A 17,776-nucleotide genomic window follows, 5' to 3' on the forward strand; every position below is an offset into this window, starting at 1 on the left:
CGATTAGATTCCAGTCTGTAACTCCTTCCCGGGTATCTGTTATTCTGTATATAAACCACCTCGAACCCCTCAATTCGATTCCAGTCTGTAAATCCCTCCCGGGGTATCTGTTATTCTGTATATAAACCACCCCGAACCCCTCGATTAGATTTCAGTCTGTAACTCCCTCCCGGGGTATCTGTTATTCTGTATATAAACCCCACCCTGAACCCCTCGATTATATTCCAGTCTGTAACACCCTCCCAGGGTATCTGTTATTCTGTATATAAACCCCACCCTGAACCCCTCGATTAGATTCCAGTCTGTAACTCCCTTCCAGGTATCTGTTATTCTGTATATAAACCACCGCGAACCCCTCGATTAGATTCCAGTTTGTAACTCCCTCCCGGGTGTCTGTTATTCTGTATATAAACCACCTCGAACCCCTCGATTAGATTCCAGGTGTAACTCCCTCCCCAGGGTATCTGTCATTCTGTATATAAACCACCTCGAACCCCTCGATTAGATTCCAGTCTGTAACTCCCTCCCCGGGGTATCTGTTATTCTGTATATAAACCCTCCCCGAGCCCCTCGATTAGATTCCTGTCTGTAACTCCCTCCCGTGTATCTGTTATTCTGTATATAAACCACCCCTGAACCACTCGATTAGATTCCAGTCTGTAACTCCCTCCTGGGGTATCTGTTATTCTGTATATAAACCACCCCTGAACCCCTCGATTAGATTCCAGTCTGTAACTCCCTCCCGGGGTATCTGTTATTCTGTATATAAACCATCTCAAACCCCTCGATTAGATTCCAGTCTGTAACTCCCTCCCGGGGTATCTGTTATTCTGTATATAAACCCCACCCCGAACCCCTCGATTAGATTCCAGTCTGTAACTCCCTCCCGGGGTATCTGTTATCCTGTATATAAACCGTCCCGAACCCCACAACTAGATACCAGACTGTAACTCCCTCCCGGGGTATCTGTTATTCTGAATATAAACCATCCCGAACCCCTCGATTAGATTCCAGTCTGTAACTCCCTCCCGGGGTATCTGTTATTCTGTATATAAACCCCACCCCGAACCCCTCGATTAGATTCCAGTCTGTAACTCCCTCCCGTGGTATCTGTTATTCTGTATATAAACCCCTCCCCGAACCCCTCGATTAGATTCCAGTCTGTAACTCCCTCCCGGGGTATCTGTTATTCTGTATATAAACCCCACCCCGAACGCCTCGATTAGATTCCAGTCTGTAACTCCCTCCCGGGTATCTATTATTCTGTATATAAACCACCCCGAACCCCTCGATTAGATTCCAGTCTGTAACTCCCTCCCGGGGTATCTGTTATTCTGTATATAAACCCCACCCCGAACCCCTTGATTAGATTCCAGTCTGTAACTCCCTCCCCGGGGTATCTGTTATTCTGTATATAAACCCCACGCCGAACCCCTCGATTAGATTCCAGTCTGTAACTCCCTCCCGGTATCTGTTATTCTGTATATAAACCCCACCCCGAACCCCTCGATTAGATTCCAGTCTGTAACTCCCTCCCGGGGTATCTGTTATTCTGTATATAAACCCCACCCCGAACCCCTTGATTAGATTCCAGTCTGTAACTCCCTCCCCGGGGTATCTGTTATTCTGTATATAAACCCCACGCCGAACCCCTCGATTAGATTCCAGTCTGTAACTCCCTCCCGGGGTATCTGTTATTCTGTATATAAACCCCACCCCGAACCCCTCGATTAGATTCCAGTCTGTAACTCCCTCCTGGGTGTCTGTTATTCTGTATATAAACCACCTCGAACCCCTCGATTAGATTCCAGTCTGTAACTCCCTCCCGGGGTATCTGTTATTCTGTATATAAACCCCACCCCGAACCCCTCGATTAGATTCCAGCCTGTAACTCCCTCCCGGGTGTCTGTTATTCTGTATATAAACCACCTCGAACCCCTCGATTAGATTCCAGTCTGTAACTCCCTCCCCAGGGTATCTGTTATTCTGTATATAAACCCTCCCCGAGCCCCTCGATTAGATTCCTGTCTGTAACTCCCTCCCGGGTATCTGTTATTCTGTATATAAACCCCACCCCGAACCCCTCGTTTAGATTCCAGTCTGTAACTCCCTCCCGGGGTATCTGTTATTCTGGATATAAACCCACCCCGAACCCCTCGATTAGATTCCAGTCTGTAACTCCCTCACGGGGAGCTGTTATTCTGTATATAATCCCCACCCCAAACCCCTCCATTAGATTCCAGTCTGTAACTCCCTCCCGGGGTATCTGTTATTCTGTATATAAACCCCACCCCGAACCCCTCGATTAGATTCCAGTCTGTAACTCCCTCCCGGGGTATCTGTTATTCTGTATATAAACCCTACCCCGAACGCCTCGATTAGATTCCAGTCTGTAACTCCCTCCCGGGTATCTATTATTCTGTATATAAACCACCCCGAACCCCTCGATTAGATTCCAGTCTGTAACTCCCTCCCGGGGTATCTGTTATTCTGTATATAAACCACCTCGAACCCCTCGATTAGATTCCAGTCTGTAACTCCCTCCCGGGGTATCTGTTATTCTGTATATAAACCCTCCCCGAGCCCCTCGATTAGATTCCAGTCTGTAACTCCCTCCCGGGTATCTGTTATTCTGTATATAAACCCTCCCCGAGCCCCTCGATTAGATTCCAGTCTGTAACTCCCTCCCGTGTATCTGTTATTCTGTATATAAACCCTCCCCGAGCCCCTCGATGAGATTCCTGTCTGTAACTCCCTCCCGTGTATCTGTTATTCTGTATATAAACCCCACCCCGAACCCCTCGATTAGATTCCAGTCTGTAACTCCCTCCCGGGGTATCTGTTATTCTGTATATAAACCCCACCCCGAACCCCTCGATTAGATTCCAGTCTGTAACTCCCTCCCGTGGTATCTGTTATTCTGTATATAAACCCCTCCCCGAACCCCTCGATTAGATTCCAGTCTGTAACTCCCTCCCGGGGTATCTGTTTTTCTGTATATAAACCCTCCCCGAGCCCCTCGATTAGATTCCTGTCTGTAACTCCCTCCCGTGTATCTGTTATTCTGTATATAAACCCCACCCCGAACCCCTCGATTAGATTCCAGTCTGTAACTCCCTCCCGGGGTATCTGTTATTCTGTATATAAACCCCACCCCGAACCCCTCGATTAGATTCCAGTCTGTAACTCCCTCCCGGGTATCTATTATTCTGTATATAAACCACCCCGAACCCCTCGATTAGATTCCAGTCTGTAACTCCCTCCCGGGGTATCTGTTATTCTGTATATAAACCACCTCGAACCCCTCGATTAGATTCCAGTCTGTAACTCCCTCCCGGGCTATCTGTTATTCTGTATATAAACCCCACCCCGAACCCTTCGATTAGATTCCAGTGTGTAAGTCCCTCCCGGGGTATCTGTTATTCTGTATATAAACCCCACCCCGAACCCCTCGATGAGATTCCAGTCTGTAACTCCCTCCCGGGTATCTGTTATTCTGTATATAAACCCCACCCCGAACCCCTCGATTAGATTCCAGTCTGTAACTCCCTCCCGGGGTATCTGTTATTCTGTATATAAACCCCACCCCGAACCCTTCGATTAGATTCCAGTCTGTAACTCCCTCCCGGGTATCTGTTATTCTGTATATAAACCACCCTGAACCCCTCGATTAGATTCCAGTCTGTAACTCCCTCCCGGGGTATCTGTTATTCTGTATATAAACCCCACCCCGAACCCCTCGATTAGATTCCAGTCTGTAACTCCCTCCCGTGGTATCTGTGATTCTGTATATAAACCCCACCCCGAACCCCTCGATTAGATTCCAGTCTGTAACTCCCTCCCGGGGTATCTGTTATTCTGTATATAAACCCCTCCCCGAACCCCTCGATTAGATTCCAGTCTGTAACTCCCTCCCGGGGTATCTGTTATTCTGTATATAAACCCCACCCCGAACCCCTCGATTAGATTCCAGTCTGTAACTCCCTCCCGGGGTATCTGTTATTCTGTATATAAACCACCCCGAACCCCTCGATTAGATTCCAGTCTGTAACTCCATCCCCGGGGAGCTGTTATTCTGTATATAAACCACCCCTGAACCCCTCGATTAGATTCCAGTCAGTAACTCCCTCCCGGGGTATCTGTTATTCTGTATATAAACCCCACCCCGAACCCCTCGATGAGGTTCCAGTCTGTAACTCCCTCCCGGGTATCTGTTATTCTGTATATAAACCACACCTCGAAGCCCTCGATTAGATTCCAGTCTGTAACTCCCTCCCAGGATATCTGTTATTGTGTACATAAACCACCCTGAACCCCTCGATTAGATTCCAGTCTGTAACTCCCTCCCGGGGTATCTGTTATTCTGTATATAAACCCCACCCTGAACCCCTCGATTAGATTCCAGTCTGTAACTCCCTCCCGGGATATCTGTTATTCTGTACATAAACCACCCTGAACCCCTCGATTAGATTCCAGTCTGTAACTCCCTCCTCGGGGAGCTGTTATTCTGTATTTAAACCCCACCCCGAACCCCTCGATTAGATTCCAGTCTGTAACTCCCTCCCGGGGCATCTGTTATTCTGTATATAAACCACCCTGAACCCCTCGATTAGATTCCAGTCTGTAACTCCCTCCCTGAGTATCTGTTATTCTGTATATAGACCCCCCTGAACCCCTCGATTATATTCCAGTCTGTAACACCCTCCCGGGGTATCTGTTATTCTGTATATAAACCACCCCGAACCCCTCGATTAGATTCCAGTCTGTAACTCCCTCCCGGGGAGCTGTTATTCTGTATATAAACCACCCCGAACCCCTCGATTAAATTCCAGGCTGTAACTCCCTCCCGGGGTATCTGTTATTCTGTATATAAACCCCACCTCGAACCCTTCGATTAGATTCCAGTGTGTAAGTCCCTCCCGGGGTATCTGTTATTCTGTATATAAACCACCCCGAACCCCTCGATTATATTCCAGTCTGTAACTACCTCCCGGGGAGCTGTTATTCTGTATATAAACCCCTCCTCGAACCCCTCGATTAGATTCCAGTCTGTAACTCCCTCCCGGGGTATCTGTTATTCTGTATATAAACCCCACCCCGAACCCCTCGATTAGATTCCAGTCTGTAACTCCCTCCCGGGGAGCGGTTATCCTGTATATAAACGGTCCCGAACCCCTCAACTAGATTCCAGACTGTAACTCCCTCCCGGGGTATCTGTTATTCTGAATATAAACCATCCCGAACCCCTCGATTAGATTCCAGTCTGTAACTCCCTCCCTGGGAGCTGTTATTCTGTATATAAACCCCTCCCCAAACACCTCGATGAGATTCCAGTCTGTAACTCCCTCCCGGGGTATCTGTTTTTCTGTATATAAACCCCCCTGAACCCCTCGATTAGATTTCAGTCTGTAACTCCCTCCCGGGGTATCTGTTAGTCTGTATATAAACCCCTCCTCGAACCCCTTGATTAGATTCCAGTCTGTAACTCCCTCCCCAGGGTATCTGTTATCCTGTATATAAACCACCCTGAACCCCTCGATTAGATTCCAGTGTGTAAGTCCCTCCCGGGGTATCTGTTATTCTGTATATAAACCACCCCGAACCCCTCGATTATATTCCAGTCTGTAACTCCCTCCCGGGGAGCTGTTATTCTGTATATAAACCCCACCCTGAACCCCTCGATTAGATTCCAGTCTGTAACTCCCTCCCGGGTATCTGTTATTCTGTATATAAACCACCCCGAACCCCTCGATTCGATTCCAGTCTGTAACTCCATCCCCGGGGAGCTGTTATTCTGTATATAAACCACCCCTGAACCCCTCGATTAGATTCCAGTCAGTAACTCCCTCCCGGGGTATCTGTTATTCTGTATATAAACCACCCCGAACCCCTCGATTCGATTCCAGTCTGTAACTCCATCCCCGGGGAGCTGTTATTCTGTATATAAACCACCCCTGAACCCCTCGATTAGATTCCAGTCTGTAACTCCCTCTCGGGATATCTGTTATTCTGTACATAAACCACCTTGAACCCCTCGATTAGATTCCAGTCTGTAACTCCCTCCCCGGGGAGCTGTTATTCTGTATATAAACCCCTCCCCGAGCCCCTCGATTAGATTCCAGTCTGTAACTCCCTCCCCGGGGAGCTGTTATTCTGTATATAAACCCCTCCCCGAGCCCCTCGATTAGATTCCAGTCTGTAACTCCCTCCCGGGGTATCTGTTATTCTGTATATAAACCCCACCTCGAACCCTTCGATTAGATTCCAGTGTGTAAGTCCCTCCCGGGGTATCTGTTATTCTGTATATAAACCCCACACCGAACCCCTCGATGAGATTCCAGTCTGTAACTCCCTCCCGGGGTATCTGTTATTCTGTACATAAACCCCACCCCGACCCCCTCGATTAGATTCCAGTCTGTAACTCCCTCCCGGGGAGCTGTTATTCTGTATATAAACCCCTCCTCGAACCCCTCGATTAGATTCCAGTCTGTAACTCCCTCCCGGGTATCTGTTATTCTGTATATAAACCCCTCCCCGAGCCCCTCGATTAGATTCCAGTCTGTAACTCCCTCCCGGGGAGCTGTTATTCTGTATATAAACCCCTCCTCGAACCCCTCGATTAGATTCCAGTCTGTAACTCCCTCCCGGGGTATCTGTTATTCTGTATATAAACCCCTCCCCGAACCCCTCGATTAGATTCCAGTCTGTAACTCCCTCCCGGGGAGCTGTTATTCTGTATATAAACCCCTCCTCGAACCCCTCGATTAGATTCCAGTCTGTAACTCCCTCCCGGGGTATCTGTTATTCTGTATATAAACCCCTCCCCGAGCCCCTCGATTAGATTCCAGTCTGTAACTCCCTCCCGGGGTATCTGTTATTCTGTATATAAACCCCACCCTGAACCCCTCGATTAGATTCCAGTCCGTAACTCCCTCCCGGGGTATCTGTTATTCTGTATATAAACCACCCCGAACCCCTCGATTAGATTCCAGTCTGTAACTCCCTCCCGGGGAGCTGTTATTCTGTATATACACCATCCCGAACCCCTCGATTAGATTCCAGTCTGTAACTCCCTCCCGGGGTATCTGTTATTCTGCATATAAACCCCACCTTGAACCGTTCGATTAAATTCCAGTGTGTATCTCCCTCCCGGGGTATCTGTTATTCTGTATATAAACCACCCCGAACCCCTCGATTAGATTCCAGTCTGTAACTCCCTCCCGGGGTATCTGTTATTCTGTATATAAACCCCACCTCGAACCCTTCGATTAGATTCCAGTCTGTAACTCCCTCCCGGGGTATCTGTTATTCTGTATATAAACCCCACCCTGAACCCCTCGATTAGATTCCAGTCTGTAACTCCATCCTGGGTATCTGTTATTCTGTATATAAACCCCTCCTCGAACCCCTCGATTAGATTCCATTCTGTAACTCCCTCCCGGGGTATCTGTTATTCTGTATATAAACCCCCCTGAACCCCTCGATTAGATTCCAGTCTGTAACTCCCTCCCCAGGGTATCTGTTATTCTGTATATAAACCCCACCTCGAACCCTTCGATTAGATTCCAGTCTGTAACTCCCTCCCGGGGTATCTGTTATTCTGTATATAAACCCCACCCTGAACCCCTCGATTAGATTCCAGTCTGTAACTCCATCCTGGGTATCTGTTATTCTGTATATAAACCCCACCTCGAAGCCCTCGATTAGATTCCAGTCTGTGACTCCCTCCCGGGATATCTGTTATTGTGTACATAAACCACCCTGAACTCCTCGATTAGATTTCAGTCTGTAACTCCCTCCCGGGGTATCAGTTATTCTGTATATAAACCCCACCCTGAACCCCTCGATTAGATTCCAGTCTGTAACTCCCTCCCGAGGTATCTGTTATTCTCTATATAAACCCCCCTGAACCCCTCGATTATATTCCAGTCTGTAACTCCCTCCCGGGTATCTGTTATTCTGTATATAAACCCCACCCCGAACCCCTCGATTATATTCCAGTCTGTAACTCCCTCCCGGGTATCTGTTATTCTGTATATAAACCCCTCCCCGAACCCCTCGATTAGATTCCAGTCTGTAACAGTGGATTTCTGTGTGAGGGTCTGCGATGAGCCAATGGTGTTTTTGCTGTGGAGGTGAGTCTGTGCTCTCCTGTCTGAGAGCAGACGTGGATGAGGATGGAAAGGTCGCGAGTTGGATGGGATGGTCTGGGGTGAGCGGGGAAGGGCGGGTGGAGATGACGCTGACCTGGGATTGGTCTCCACAGGGTGTGGTCTCCACCCTCCAGGAGGGAGATGATTTCGGCGAGTTGGCATTAGTCAATGACGCTCCGCGTGCAGCCACCATCGTCCTTCGTGAAGACCACTGCCTCTTCCTCCGAGTCGATAAGGAAGACTTCAAACGCATCCTGAAGGTGAGGAACAGGGACCTCTGGCCCCAAGTCTTCACCCTGTCTTCACATCTGTCCTGCCTCTCTGTCATCTCTCCATTTCCTCACTCACTCTCTCTCTCCAATTCTTCACCCTCTCTCTCTTCAATTCCTCACTCACTCTCTCTCCAATTCTTCACTCTCTCTCTCTCTCCAATTCTTCACTCACTCTCTCTCTCCAATTCTTCACCCTCTCTCTCTTCAATTCCTCACTCACTCTCTCTCCAATTCTTCACTCTCTCTCTCTCCAATTCTTCACTCACTCTCTCTCCAATTCCGCACACTGTCACTCTCTCTCTCCAATTCTTCACTCACTCTCTCTTCAATTCTTCCGTCTCTCTAATTCTTCTCTCCCTTTCTCCAATTTGTCATTCTCTCTGTCTCTCTAATTCTTCTCTCTCCAATTATTCTCTCTCTCCAATTCTTGTCTCTCTCTCTCCAATTCTTCACTCTCTCTCTAATTCCTCTTTCTCTTTATCCAATTCTTTTCTCTCTCTCTCCAATTATTCTCTCTCTCCCTCTCTCCAATTCCTCACTCTCTCCAATTCTTCACTCTCTCTCTCTAATTCCTCTTTCTCTTTATCCAATTCTTTTCTCTCTCTCTCTCCAATTCTTCACTCTCTCTTTCCAATTTGTCATTCACTCTCTCTCTTCAATTTGTCACTCTCTCCAATTCCTCACTCTCTCTCCAATTCTGCTCTCTCTCTCCAATTCTTCACACACTCTCTCTCTTCAATCCTTCTTTCTCTTTCTCTCCATCTCTCTCCAATTCCTCACTCTTTCCAATTTTTCGCTCGTTCTGTCTCTCACCAACCTTTCTCTCTTCATTCTCTCACTCACTGTCTCACCCTCCCTTCTGTCTTTTTCTCATTCACTCACTTTTCCCTTCACTCCTTCCCTCTCTCTATCTCACTCACTCACTTTGTCTTGTCCCTCACTCACTGTCTCCCTCCCTCTCTGTGTCTCCCACTTCCTTCCCACCTCTCTCCATCTTACTCACTTTCTCGTTCACTCTCTCTGTCACTCTGCGTTGTTCTGTCCCTCTCTTCTCCCTGTTTGTGTTTCTTTCTCTCTCTCTCTCTCTCTCTCATTCTCTGTCTATCTATCTATCTATCTATCTATCTATCTCACGCTTCCTCCACATCCTGGGAGCAGGAGGGTGGGGGGAGAGGTTGGGAGGGTGAGGGGTTGAGGTGAAATTGACTGAACCTCTGTTGTCTCTCTCCCCCAACCCCCCAACCCCCTCCAGGATGTGGAGGCAAACACAGTCCACCTGAAAGAACATGGGCAGGATGTGCTAGTTTTGGAGAAATTCCAACCAACCGTTAGCCCTGGGCAGGGTCGCTCACCTGCCAGGTAAGACCTCAGACATGTGAGGACAGTGCCCACACACCTCACCTTTATAACCACAAAAGTTTATAAAGTTATAATTTTCCCAAGGTTTGTAAAGTTCTCAAAGTTTATAAAGTTCTCTAAGCGTAAAAGTTTGTAAAGTTCCCAAGGTTTTTAAAGTTCCCAAAGTTTATAAACTTCTCAAAGTTTATAACGTTCCCAAGATTGTAAAATTTCCAAACTTTATAACGTTCCCAAGATTTCTAAAGTTTTCAACGTTTAGAAAGTTCCCAAGGATTACAAAGTTCCAAAGGTTTTTAAGGTTACAAAGTTGATAGAGTTCCCAAACTTTATAAAAATCCCAATGTTTATAAAGTTACTAAAGTTCATAAAGTTCCCAAAGTTTATAAAGTTACCAAAGTTTATAAAATTCCCAAAGTTTATCAGGGTCTGAAAGTGTACAATGTTCCCAGTGTAATAAAGTTCCAAGAGTTATAAAGATCCCAAAGTTCATAAAGTTTACAAAATTTATAAAGTCCTTGAGGTTTATAAAGCTCCCAAAGTTTATAACATTTCTAAGTTTAGTAAAATTAGCAAGGTTACAGAGTTCCCAAATTGTATGTGGTTCTTAATGTTTGTAAAATTCCTAAAATTTATAAATTTGTCAAAGTTTGCAAAGTTCCTAAAGTTTATGAGATTATCAAAGTTCACAAAGTTCCCAATGTTATAAACTTCCCAAGGTTATAAAGATCCCAAGGTTTATAAGCATCTCAAAGTTTCTGAAGTTCCCAAAGTCTATAAAGTTCCCAAAGTTTATAAAATTCTCAAGGTTTATAAAGTTCTGAAAGTTATAAAGTTCCCAACTTTATAAAGATCCCTCTGTTTATAAATCTCCCAAGGATTATAAAGTTCCCAAAGTTTATTCAGTTAACAAGTCTATAAAGCTCCCAAGATTAATTAAATTCCTAAGATTCATGAAGTTATTAAAGTTTGCAAATTTCCCAATGTTGATAAAGTTCCCAAAGTTTATAAAGTTGCAAACATTTATAAAGTGCACAAAGTTTATAAAGTTACCAAGGTTTATAAAGTTAGCAAGGTTTATAAAGTTAGCAAGCTTTGTAAAGTCTTCAAAGTTTATCAAGTTCCCAAGATTATAAAGTCCACAAAGTTACAAAGTTCCTAAGGTTATATAATTCCCAAGATTTATAACATTCCCAAAGTTATAAAGTTCCGAAGGGTGATAAAGTTATCAAAGTTTATAGAGTTCACAAGGTTATCAAGTTTCCAATATTCATAAAGTTACCAAAGTTTATAAAATTCCCAAGGTTTATAAAGTTCACAAGTTACAAAAGTCCCAAGGTTGCCAAAGTTCCCAAAGTTCATAGAGCTCACAAGGTTATACATTTTCCAAGGTTTAAAGTGTTAACAAAGTTTATAGAGCTCCCAAAGTTTATAAAGTTCCGAAAGTTGGTAAAGTTTTCAAAGTTGATAAAGTTCCCAAGGTCATAACGTCCACAAAGTTACAATGTTCCCAAAATTATAAAGTTCCCAAAGTTATAAAGTTCCCAAAGGGTTATAAAGTTCCCAAGGTTTATAAAGTTTCCAAGTTTTATAAAGTTCCCAAAGTTTATAAGCTTCCCAAAGTTATAAAGTTCCGAAGGTTGACAAAGTTCCCAAAGTTTTTAAGAGTTCACAGGGTTATAAAGTTCCCAATATTTTAAAAGTTACTAAAGTTTATAAAGTTCTCAAGGTTTATTAAATTCCCAAGGTTTATGAAGTTATCAAAGTTTACAAATTTCCCAACGTTATGAAGTTTCCAATGTTTATAAGATTCCCAAGGATTATAAAGTTCACAAAATTACAAAGGTCCCAAGGTTTCTAAAGTTCCCAAAGTTCAAAGAGCTCACAAGGTTATACATGTTCCAAGGTTTAAAGAGTTAAAAAGTTTATAGACTCCCAAAGTTTACAAAGTTCTGAAGGTTGATAAAGTTGAGCAAAGTATGTAAAGTTTTCAAAGTTGATAAAGTTCCCAAGGTCATAATGTCGACAAAGTTACAACATTCCCAAAGTTATAAAGTTCCCAAAGTTTATAACCTTCCCAAAGTTATAAAGTTCCAAAGGGTGACTAAGTTACCAAAGTTTATAGAGTTCACAAAGGTTATAAAGTGCCCAACGTTTTTAAAGTTACTAAAGTTTATAAAGTTCTCAAATTTTATAAAGTTCTCAAGATTTATTAAATTCCCAAGGTTTATGAAGTTATTAAAGTTTACAAATTTCCCAATGTTATGAAGTTCCCAATGTTTATAAAACTCCCAAGGATTATAAAGCTCTCAAAGTTTATAAAGTTCCCAAGTATTATGAAGTTCTCAAAGCTGATAAGTTCCTAAAGTTTGCAAAGCTCGCAAAGTTTATCAAATTCTCAAAGTTTATAACGTTCCCAAAGTTTATAACGTTCCTAGGTTTACAAAGTTCCCAAGGTGCACAGTAAGCCTGATGATTGGGAGCATTTTAGAAAGTGGGAAAGGGCAACCAGATACTGAAAGTGTTAAAAAGATCCCTGGATGGAGGAACCGTGACAGGGGGTGGGGGAGCGTTGGGAGAGGAGGGGGTGTAGATTGGGTGTGAGGGGGCAGGAGGAGGTTTGGGAGGGTACTGTGTGAGGGGTCTGCTTTACACCCAGAGGGTGGGGGGGGGGGATGGAGGAGGAGAATCTGGAGCTCGCGGCCTGTGGGGGTGGGAGAGACAGAGACCCCTCAGGCTGCGATGCTGAGGGTGTGGGGTCAAGGGCTGGGAAACGGGGATTTCACAGGCATGCACACACAGCAAGATCCCACAGGTGGGAAGGAGAGCACCCGCACCAGTTGATGAGAACTGCCTCTCTGTCCTCTGCCGTTGCGCCAGGTACCTGGTCATGTCCGGGACTCCGGAGAAGATACTGGAATATCTGCTGGACACCGTCAGCTTGGAGACCAACTACTGCAACCCAACAGGTAGCGCAAGCCAGGAGGAGTCCATTTGGCCCTGTCCATCTGTGGTAGCCCATCGCGCGAACGTGTGGCAGGGGACAGGGAGACGGGGAGAGAGGGGGCGAGGGAGTGAGGGAGACGTGAGGGAAAGGGAGACAGGAAATTGCCTAACGTTAATTTGTCCGAAGCAGATTCGTTCCTTGGGGATTTCCTCCGGATGCACAGCATCTTCATGCCAACAGCCCAGCTCCACAGAGCCCTGCTCACCCAATATCCTTTCACACGGGAGGGTCAGGGCTGGGGGAGCGGGCGCTGTGGGAGGGTCAGTGCTGAGGGAGCGGGCGCTGTGGGAGGGTCAGTGCTGAGGGAGGGTCAGTGCTGAGGGAGGGTCAGTGCTGAGGGAGCGGGTGCTGTGGGAGGGTCAGTGCTGAGGGAGTGGGTGCTGTGGGAGGGTCAGGGCTGAGGGAGTGGGAGCTGTGGGATGGTCAGTGCTGAGGGAGCGGGTGCTGTGGGAGGGTCAGTGCTGAGGGAGTGGGTGCTGTGGGAGGGTCAGTGCTGAGGGAGCGGGTGCTGTGGGAGGGTCAGTGCTGAGGGAGTGGGTGCTGTGGGAGGGTCAGTGCTGAGGGAGTGGGTGCTGAGGGAGGGTCAGTGCTGAGGGAGCGGGTGCTGTGGGAGGGTCAGTGCTGAGGGAGTGGGTGCTGAGGGAGCGGGTGCTGTGGGAGGGTCAGTGCTGAGGGAGTGGGCGCTGTGGGAGGGTCAGTGCTGAGGGAGTGGGCGCTGAGGGAGGGTCAGTGCTGAGGGAGTGGGTGCTGTGGGAGGGTCAGTGCTGAGGGAGCGGGTGCTGTGGGTGGGTCAGTGCTGAGGGAGCGGGTGCTGTGGGAGGGTCAGTGCTGAGGGAGCGGGTGCTGTGGGTGGGTCAGTGCTGTGGGAGGGTCAGTGCTGTGGGAGGGTCAGTGCTGAGGGAGTGGGTGCTGTGGGTGGGTCAGTGCTGTGGGAGGGTCAGTGCTGAGGGAGTGGGTGCTGTGGGTGGGTCAGTGCTGAGGAAGTGGGTGCTGTGGGAGGGTCAGTGCTGTGGGAGGGTCAGTGCTGAGGGAGCGGGTGCTGTGTCATGGTCAGTGCTGAGGGAGTGGGTGCTGAGGGAGGGTCAGTGCTGAGGGAGCGGGTGCTGTGGGAGGGTCAGTGCTGAGGGAGTGGGTGCTGAGGGAGCGGGTGCTGTGGGAGGGTCAGTGCTGAGGGAGTGGGCGCTGTGGGAGGGTCAGTGCTGAGGGAGCGGGTGCTGTGGGAGGGTCAGTGCTGAGGGAGCGGGTGCTGTGGGAGGGTCAGTCTGAGGGAGCGGGTGCTGTGGGAGGGTCAGTGCTGAGGGAGCGGGTGCTGTGGGAGGGTCAGTGCTGAGGGAGTGGGTGCTGTGGGAGGGTCAGTGCTGAGGGAGTGGGTGCTGAGGGAGCGGGTGCTGTGGGAGGGTCAGTGCTGAGGGAGCGGGTGCTGTGGGAGGGTCAGTGCTGAGGGAGCAGGTGCTGTGGGAGGGTCAGGGCTGAGGGAGGGTCAGTGCTGAGGGAGCAGGTGCTGAGGGAGGGTCAGTGCTGAGGGAGCGGGTGCTGAGGGAGGGTCAGTGCTGAGGGAGCAGGTGCTGAGGGAGGGTCAGTGCTGAGGGAGTGGGTGCTATGGGAGGGTCAGTGCTGAGAGAGCGGGTGCTGAGGGAGGGTCAGTGCTGAGGGAGCAGGTGCTGTGGGAGGGTCAGGGCTGAGGGAGGGTCAGTGCTGAGGGAGCGGGTGCTGTGGGAGGGTCAGTCTGAGGGAGCGGGTGCTGTGGGAGGGTCAGTCTGAGGGAGCGGGTGCTGAGGGAGGGTCAGCGCTGAGGGAGCCGTTGACCCTTGACTCTGTCGCCATCGCACTTACAGGGGCCGTGACCCCGGTCCAGAGGAGGTGGTAGTGCAGGAGGGAATGGCCGGCAGGGCTGACCCATCTGTGGCCATGAAGGAGAAGGTGTTGCACCTGGTCACCCAGTGGGTGAGCCTTCTGGGGGCGCGGGCACAGGAAGATCCCGCGGTGCTGGCCCTCCTACAGGTGGGAGCACCCATCCCCCACTCCCCTCACCCCTCCCCTTCCTTGGTCAAGATGTCTGCTTGAAGTGGGGGCGAGTGGAGTCTGCTGACCACGTCCCTCTCAATCCATTACCCCCTCACCCACTGCGCCTGCCACTCTGCCCCTTCCACCTCCCCACCTATCCCTCTCCTCTCCACTCACCCGTCTCACAACCCCCTCCCGCTCCCTCCCTCCCTCCGTCAATACATCCCCTCCCCTCACACACACCTCACACTCTCTCTCACACACACACACACACTCTCTCTCACACTCTCTTCCACACACACTCTCTCTCACACACACGCTCTCTCACCCACACAGTCGCTCTAACACACTCTCTCACACACACACACACACTCTCTCACACACACAGTCGCTCTAACACACTCTCTCACACACACTCTCTCTCACACACACACACACACACTCTCTCTCACCCACACAGTCGCTCTAACACACTCTCTCACACACACTCTCTCTCACACACACACACACACACTCTCTCTCACCCACACAGTCGCTCTAACACACTCTCTCACACACTCTCTCTCACACACACACACACACACACTCTCTCACACACACACACACTCTCTCTCACCCACACAGTCGCTCTAACACACTCTCTCACACACACTCTCTCTCACACACACACACACACACACACACTCTCTCTCACCCACACAGTCGCTTTAACACACTCTCTCTCACACAGACTCTCTCACACACACACACACACTCTCTCTCACCCACACAGTCGCTCTAACACACTCACACACACTCTCTCTCTCACACACACACACACACACACTCTCTCTCACACACACACTCTCTCTCACACACACTCTCTCTCTCACACACTCTCTCTCACACACACTCTCTCTCACACACACACTCTCTCTAACACACTCTCTCTCACACACACTCTCTCTCACACACACTCTCTCTCTCACACACTCTCTCTCTCACACACACACTCTCACACACACTCTCTCTCACACACACAGTCGCTCTAACACACTCTCTCTCACACACACTCTCTCTCACACACACTCTCTCTCTCACACACTCTCTCTCTCACACACACACTCTCACACACACTCTCTCTCACACACACAGTCGCTCTAACACACTCTCTCTCACACACACTCTCTCTCACACACACTCTCTCTCACACACACTCTCTCTCTCTCACACACACCTCTCACATACTCCCTCTCTCTCTCCCCCCCCTCACCCCTCCCCGTTTCCCCTCCCAGCCCCCACCCTCGCCCCTTGAGTTCCTCCCCGTTCCCCCTCCCTCCCTGCTCTCCCCTTCTGACCGGGAGCATGACGTCGGCCGTTTCTCGCGTTTCCCCTCCCTCCCCTCCCCTCCGCACCTTCACCCCGGTGACCCCCTGTCCAATTTCTCTCTGTGTATTCCCCCACCACCCCCCGATGCCCAGGAGCTGCGTTCGCTCGTTCTGAACGATGCCGAGTTGGGGGAACACGCGGAGAACGATGGCGTTTCCTACAACACGTGAGTGAGGGGGAGGTGGGGAGGGCACGTACCATCGTATCGACTCAGAGGAGGGAGGGTGGGAGGGGGGTTCCCAGTCACAGGGTCGCTGCAGACAGATTCTATATCACCCACCCGCCCCCACCGAGCAGGGGAGTGTGTGTGAGAGAGAGAGAGGGAGTGTGTGTGTGAGAGAGAGAGTGTGTGTCTGTGTGTGTGTGAGTGAGAGAGAGTGTGTGTGAGAGAGTGTGTGTGAGAGAGAGTGTGTGAGAGAGAGTATGTGTGAGAGACAGTGTGTGTGAGAGAGAGAGGGAGTGTGTGTGAGAGAGAGAGTGTGTGAGAGAGAGTGTGTGTGAGAGAGGGAGTGTGTGTGTGAGAGAGAGTGTGTGTGTGAGAGAGTGTGTGTGCGTGTATGAGAGAGAGAGTGTGTGTCTGTGTGTGTGTGAGTGAGAGAGTGTGTGTGTGTGAGAGAGTGAGAGAGAGAGTGTGTGTGTGTGAGAGAGTGTGTGAGAGAATGTGTGTCAGAGAGTGTGAGAGGGTGTGAGAGTGAGTGTGTGTGAGAGAGAGTTGTGTGAGAGTGTGTTAGTGAGTGTGAGGTGTGTGTGAGAGAGTGTGTGTGTGAAAGAGAGTGTGTGTTAGAGAGTGTGAGGTGTGTGTGAGAAAGAATGTGTGTTCATGTGCGTGTAAGAGAGAGAGACAGAGTGTGTGAATGTGTGCTTGAGAGTGTGAGAGGGTGTGTGAGAGAGAGAGAGAGACAGAGAAACGGTGACAGAGAGAGTATGTGAGTGTGAGGGAGAGAATGTGAGACATTGAGTGAGTGTGAGTACGTGTGTGTGTGTGTGTGTGTGTGTGTCTGAGTGAGTGAGTAGGTGAGTGACAAGGATGTTGGAGGGTTTGAGCTACAGGGAGAGGCTGGACAGGCTGGGGCTGTTTTCCCTGGAGCGTCGGAGGCTGAGGGGGTGACCTTATAGAGGTTTATAACATCACGAGGGTGGGGGGTAAATAGACAAGGTCTTTCCCCCCCTGGGGTGGGGGGAGTCCAGAACTAGAGGGGGGTAGGTTTAAGGTGAGAGGGGGGAAAGGGACCCGAGGGGCAACTTTTTCCCCCCAGAGGGTGGTGCGTGTGTGGGAGGAGCTGCCAGAGGAAGTGGTTGGGGGCTGGTACAATGACAGCATTTAAAAGGTGGGTGGGGGACAGGAACAGGAAGGGTTTAGAGGGAGATGGGGCCGAGTGCTGGGGGAATGGGGACCGGGTTAGGTTAGGGATATCTGGGCCAGCACGGACGGGGACGGGCCGAAGGGTCTGCAGCCCCAGCTCAGACAGGAATGGGAGTCCAGGAATTGCAAAAGTTGTCCAGTTGACGCCCTCAAACCGATCTCCTCCGTCTCCCCCAACAGGAAACACGAGACAACAAGGAACACAAGTGTACGAGAGAAGGTGGGTCCACCAAGTGTTCGATGGGGGGACGGT

General features: G+C 49.2%; 1 protein-coding gene across 1 annotated transcript in view; it reads left to right on the forward strand.

Annotated features, from left to right (window-relative positions):
- LOC132814152 (rap guanine nucleotide exchange factor 4-like) overlaps positions 1–17,776 on the forward strand; it is a 42,257-nt gene that overhangs the window by 7,902 nt on the left and 16,579 nt on the right. The window contains exons 4-10 of the mRNA XM_060823396.1: positions 8,267–8,413; positions 9,678–9,784; positions 12,662–12,750; positions 12,918–12,996; positions 14,618–14,789; positions 16,253–16,326; positions 17,704–17,743. Of these exons, the coding sequence (XP_060679379.1) occupies positions 12,672–12,750; positions 12,918–12,996; positions 14,618–14,789; positions 16,253–16,326; positions 17,704–17,743 (444 nt within the window). The 5' untranslated portion in view covers positions 8,267–8,413; positions 9,678–9,784; positions 12,662–12,671. The remainder of the gene's footprint in view (positions 1–8,266; positions 8,414–9,677; positions 9,785–12,661; positions 12,751–12,917; positions 12,997–14,617; positions 14,790–16,252; positions 16,327–17,703; positions 17,744–17,776) is intronic.

The sequence above is a fragment of the Hemiscyllium ocellatum genome, unplaced genomic scaffold, assembly GCF_020745735.1.
Source record: "Hemiscyllium ocellatum isolate sHemOce1 unplaced genomic scaffold, sHemOce1.pat.X.cur. scaffold_697_pat_ctg1, whole genome shotgun sequence".
NCBI classification, from domain to species: Eukaryota; Metazoa; Chordata; class Chondrichthyes; order Orectolobiformes; family Hemiscylliidae; genus Hemiscyllium; species Hemiscyllium ocellatum.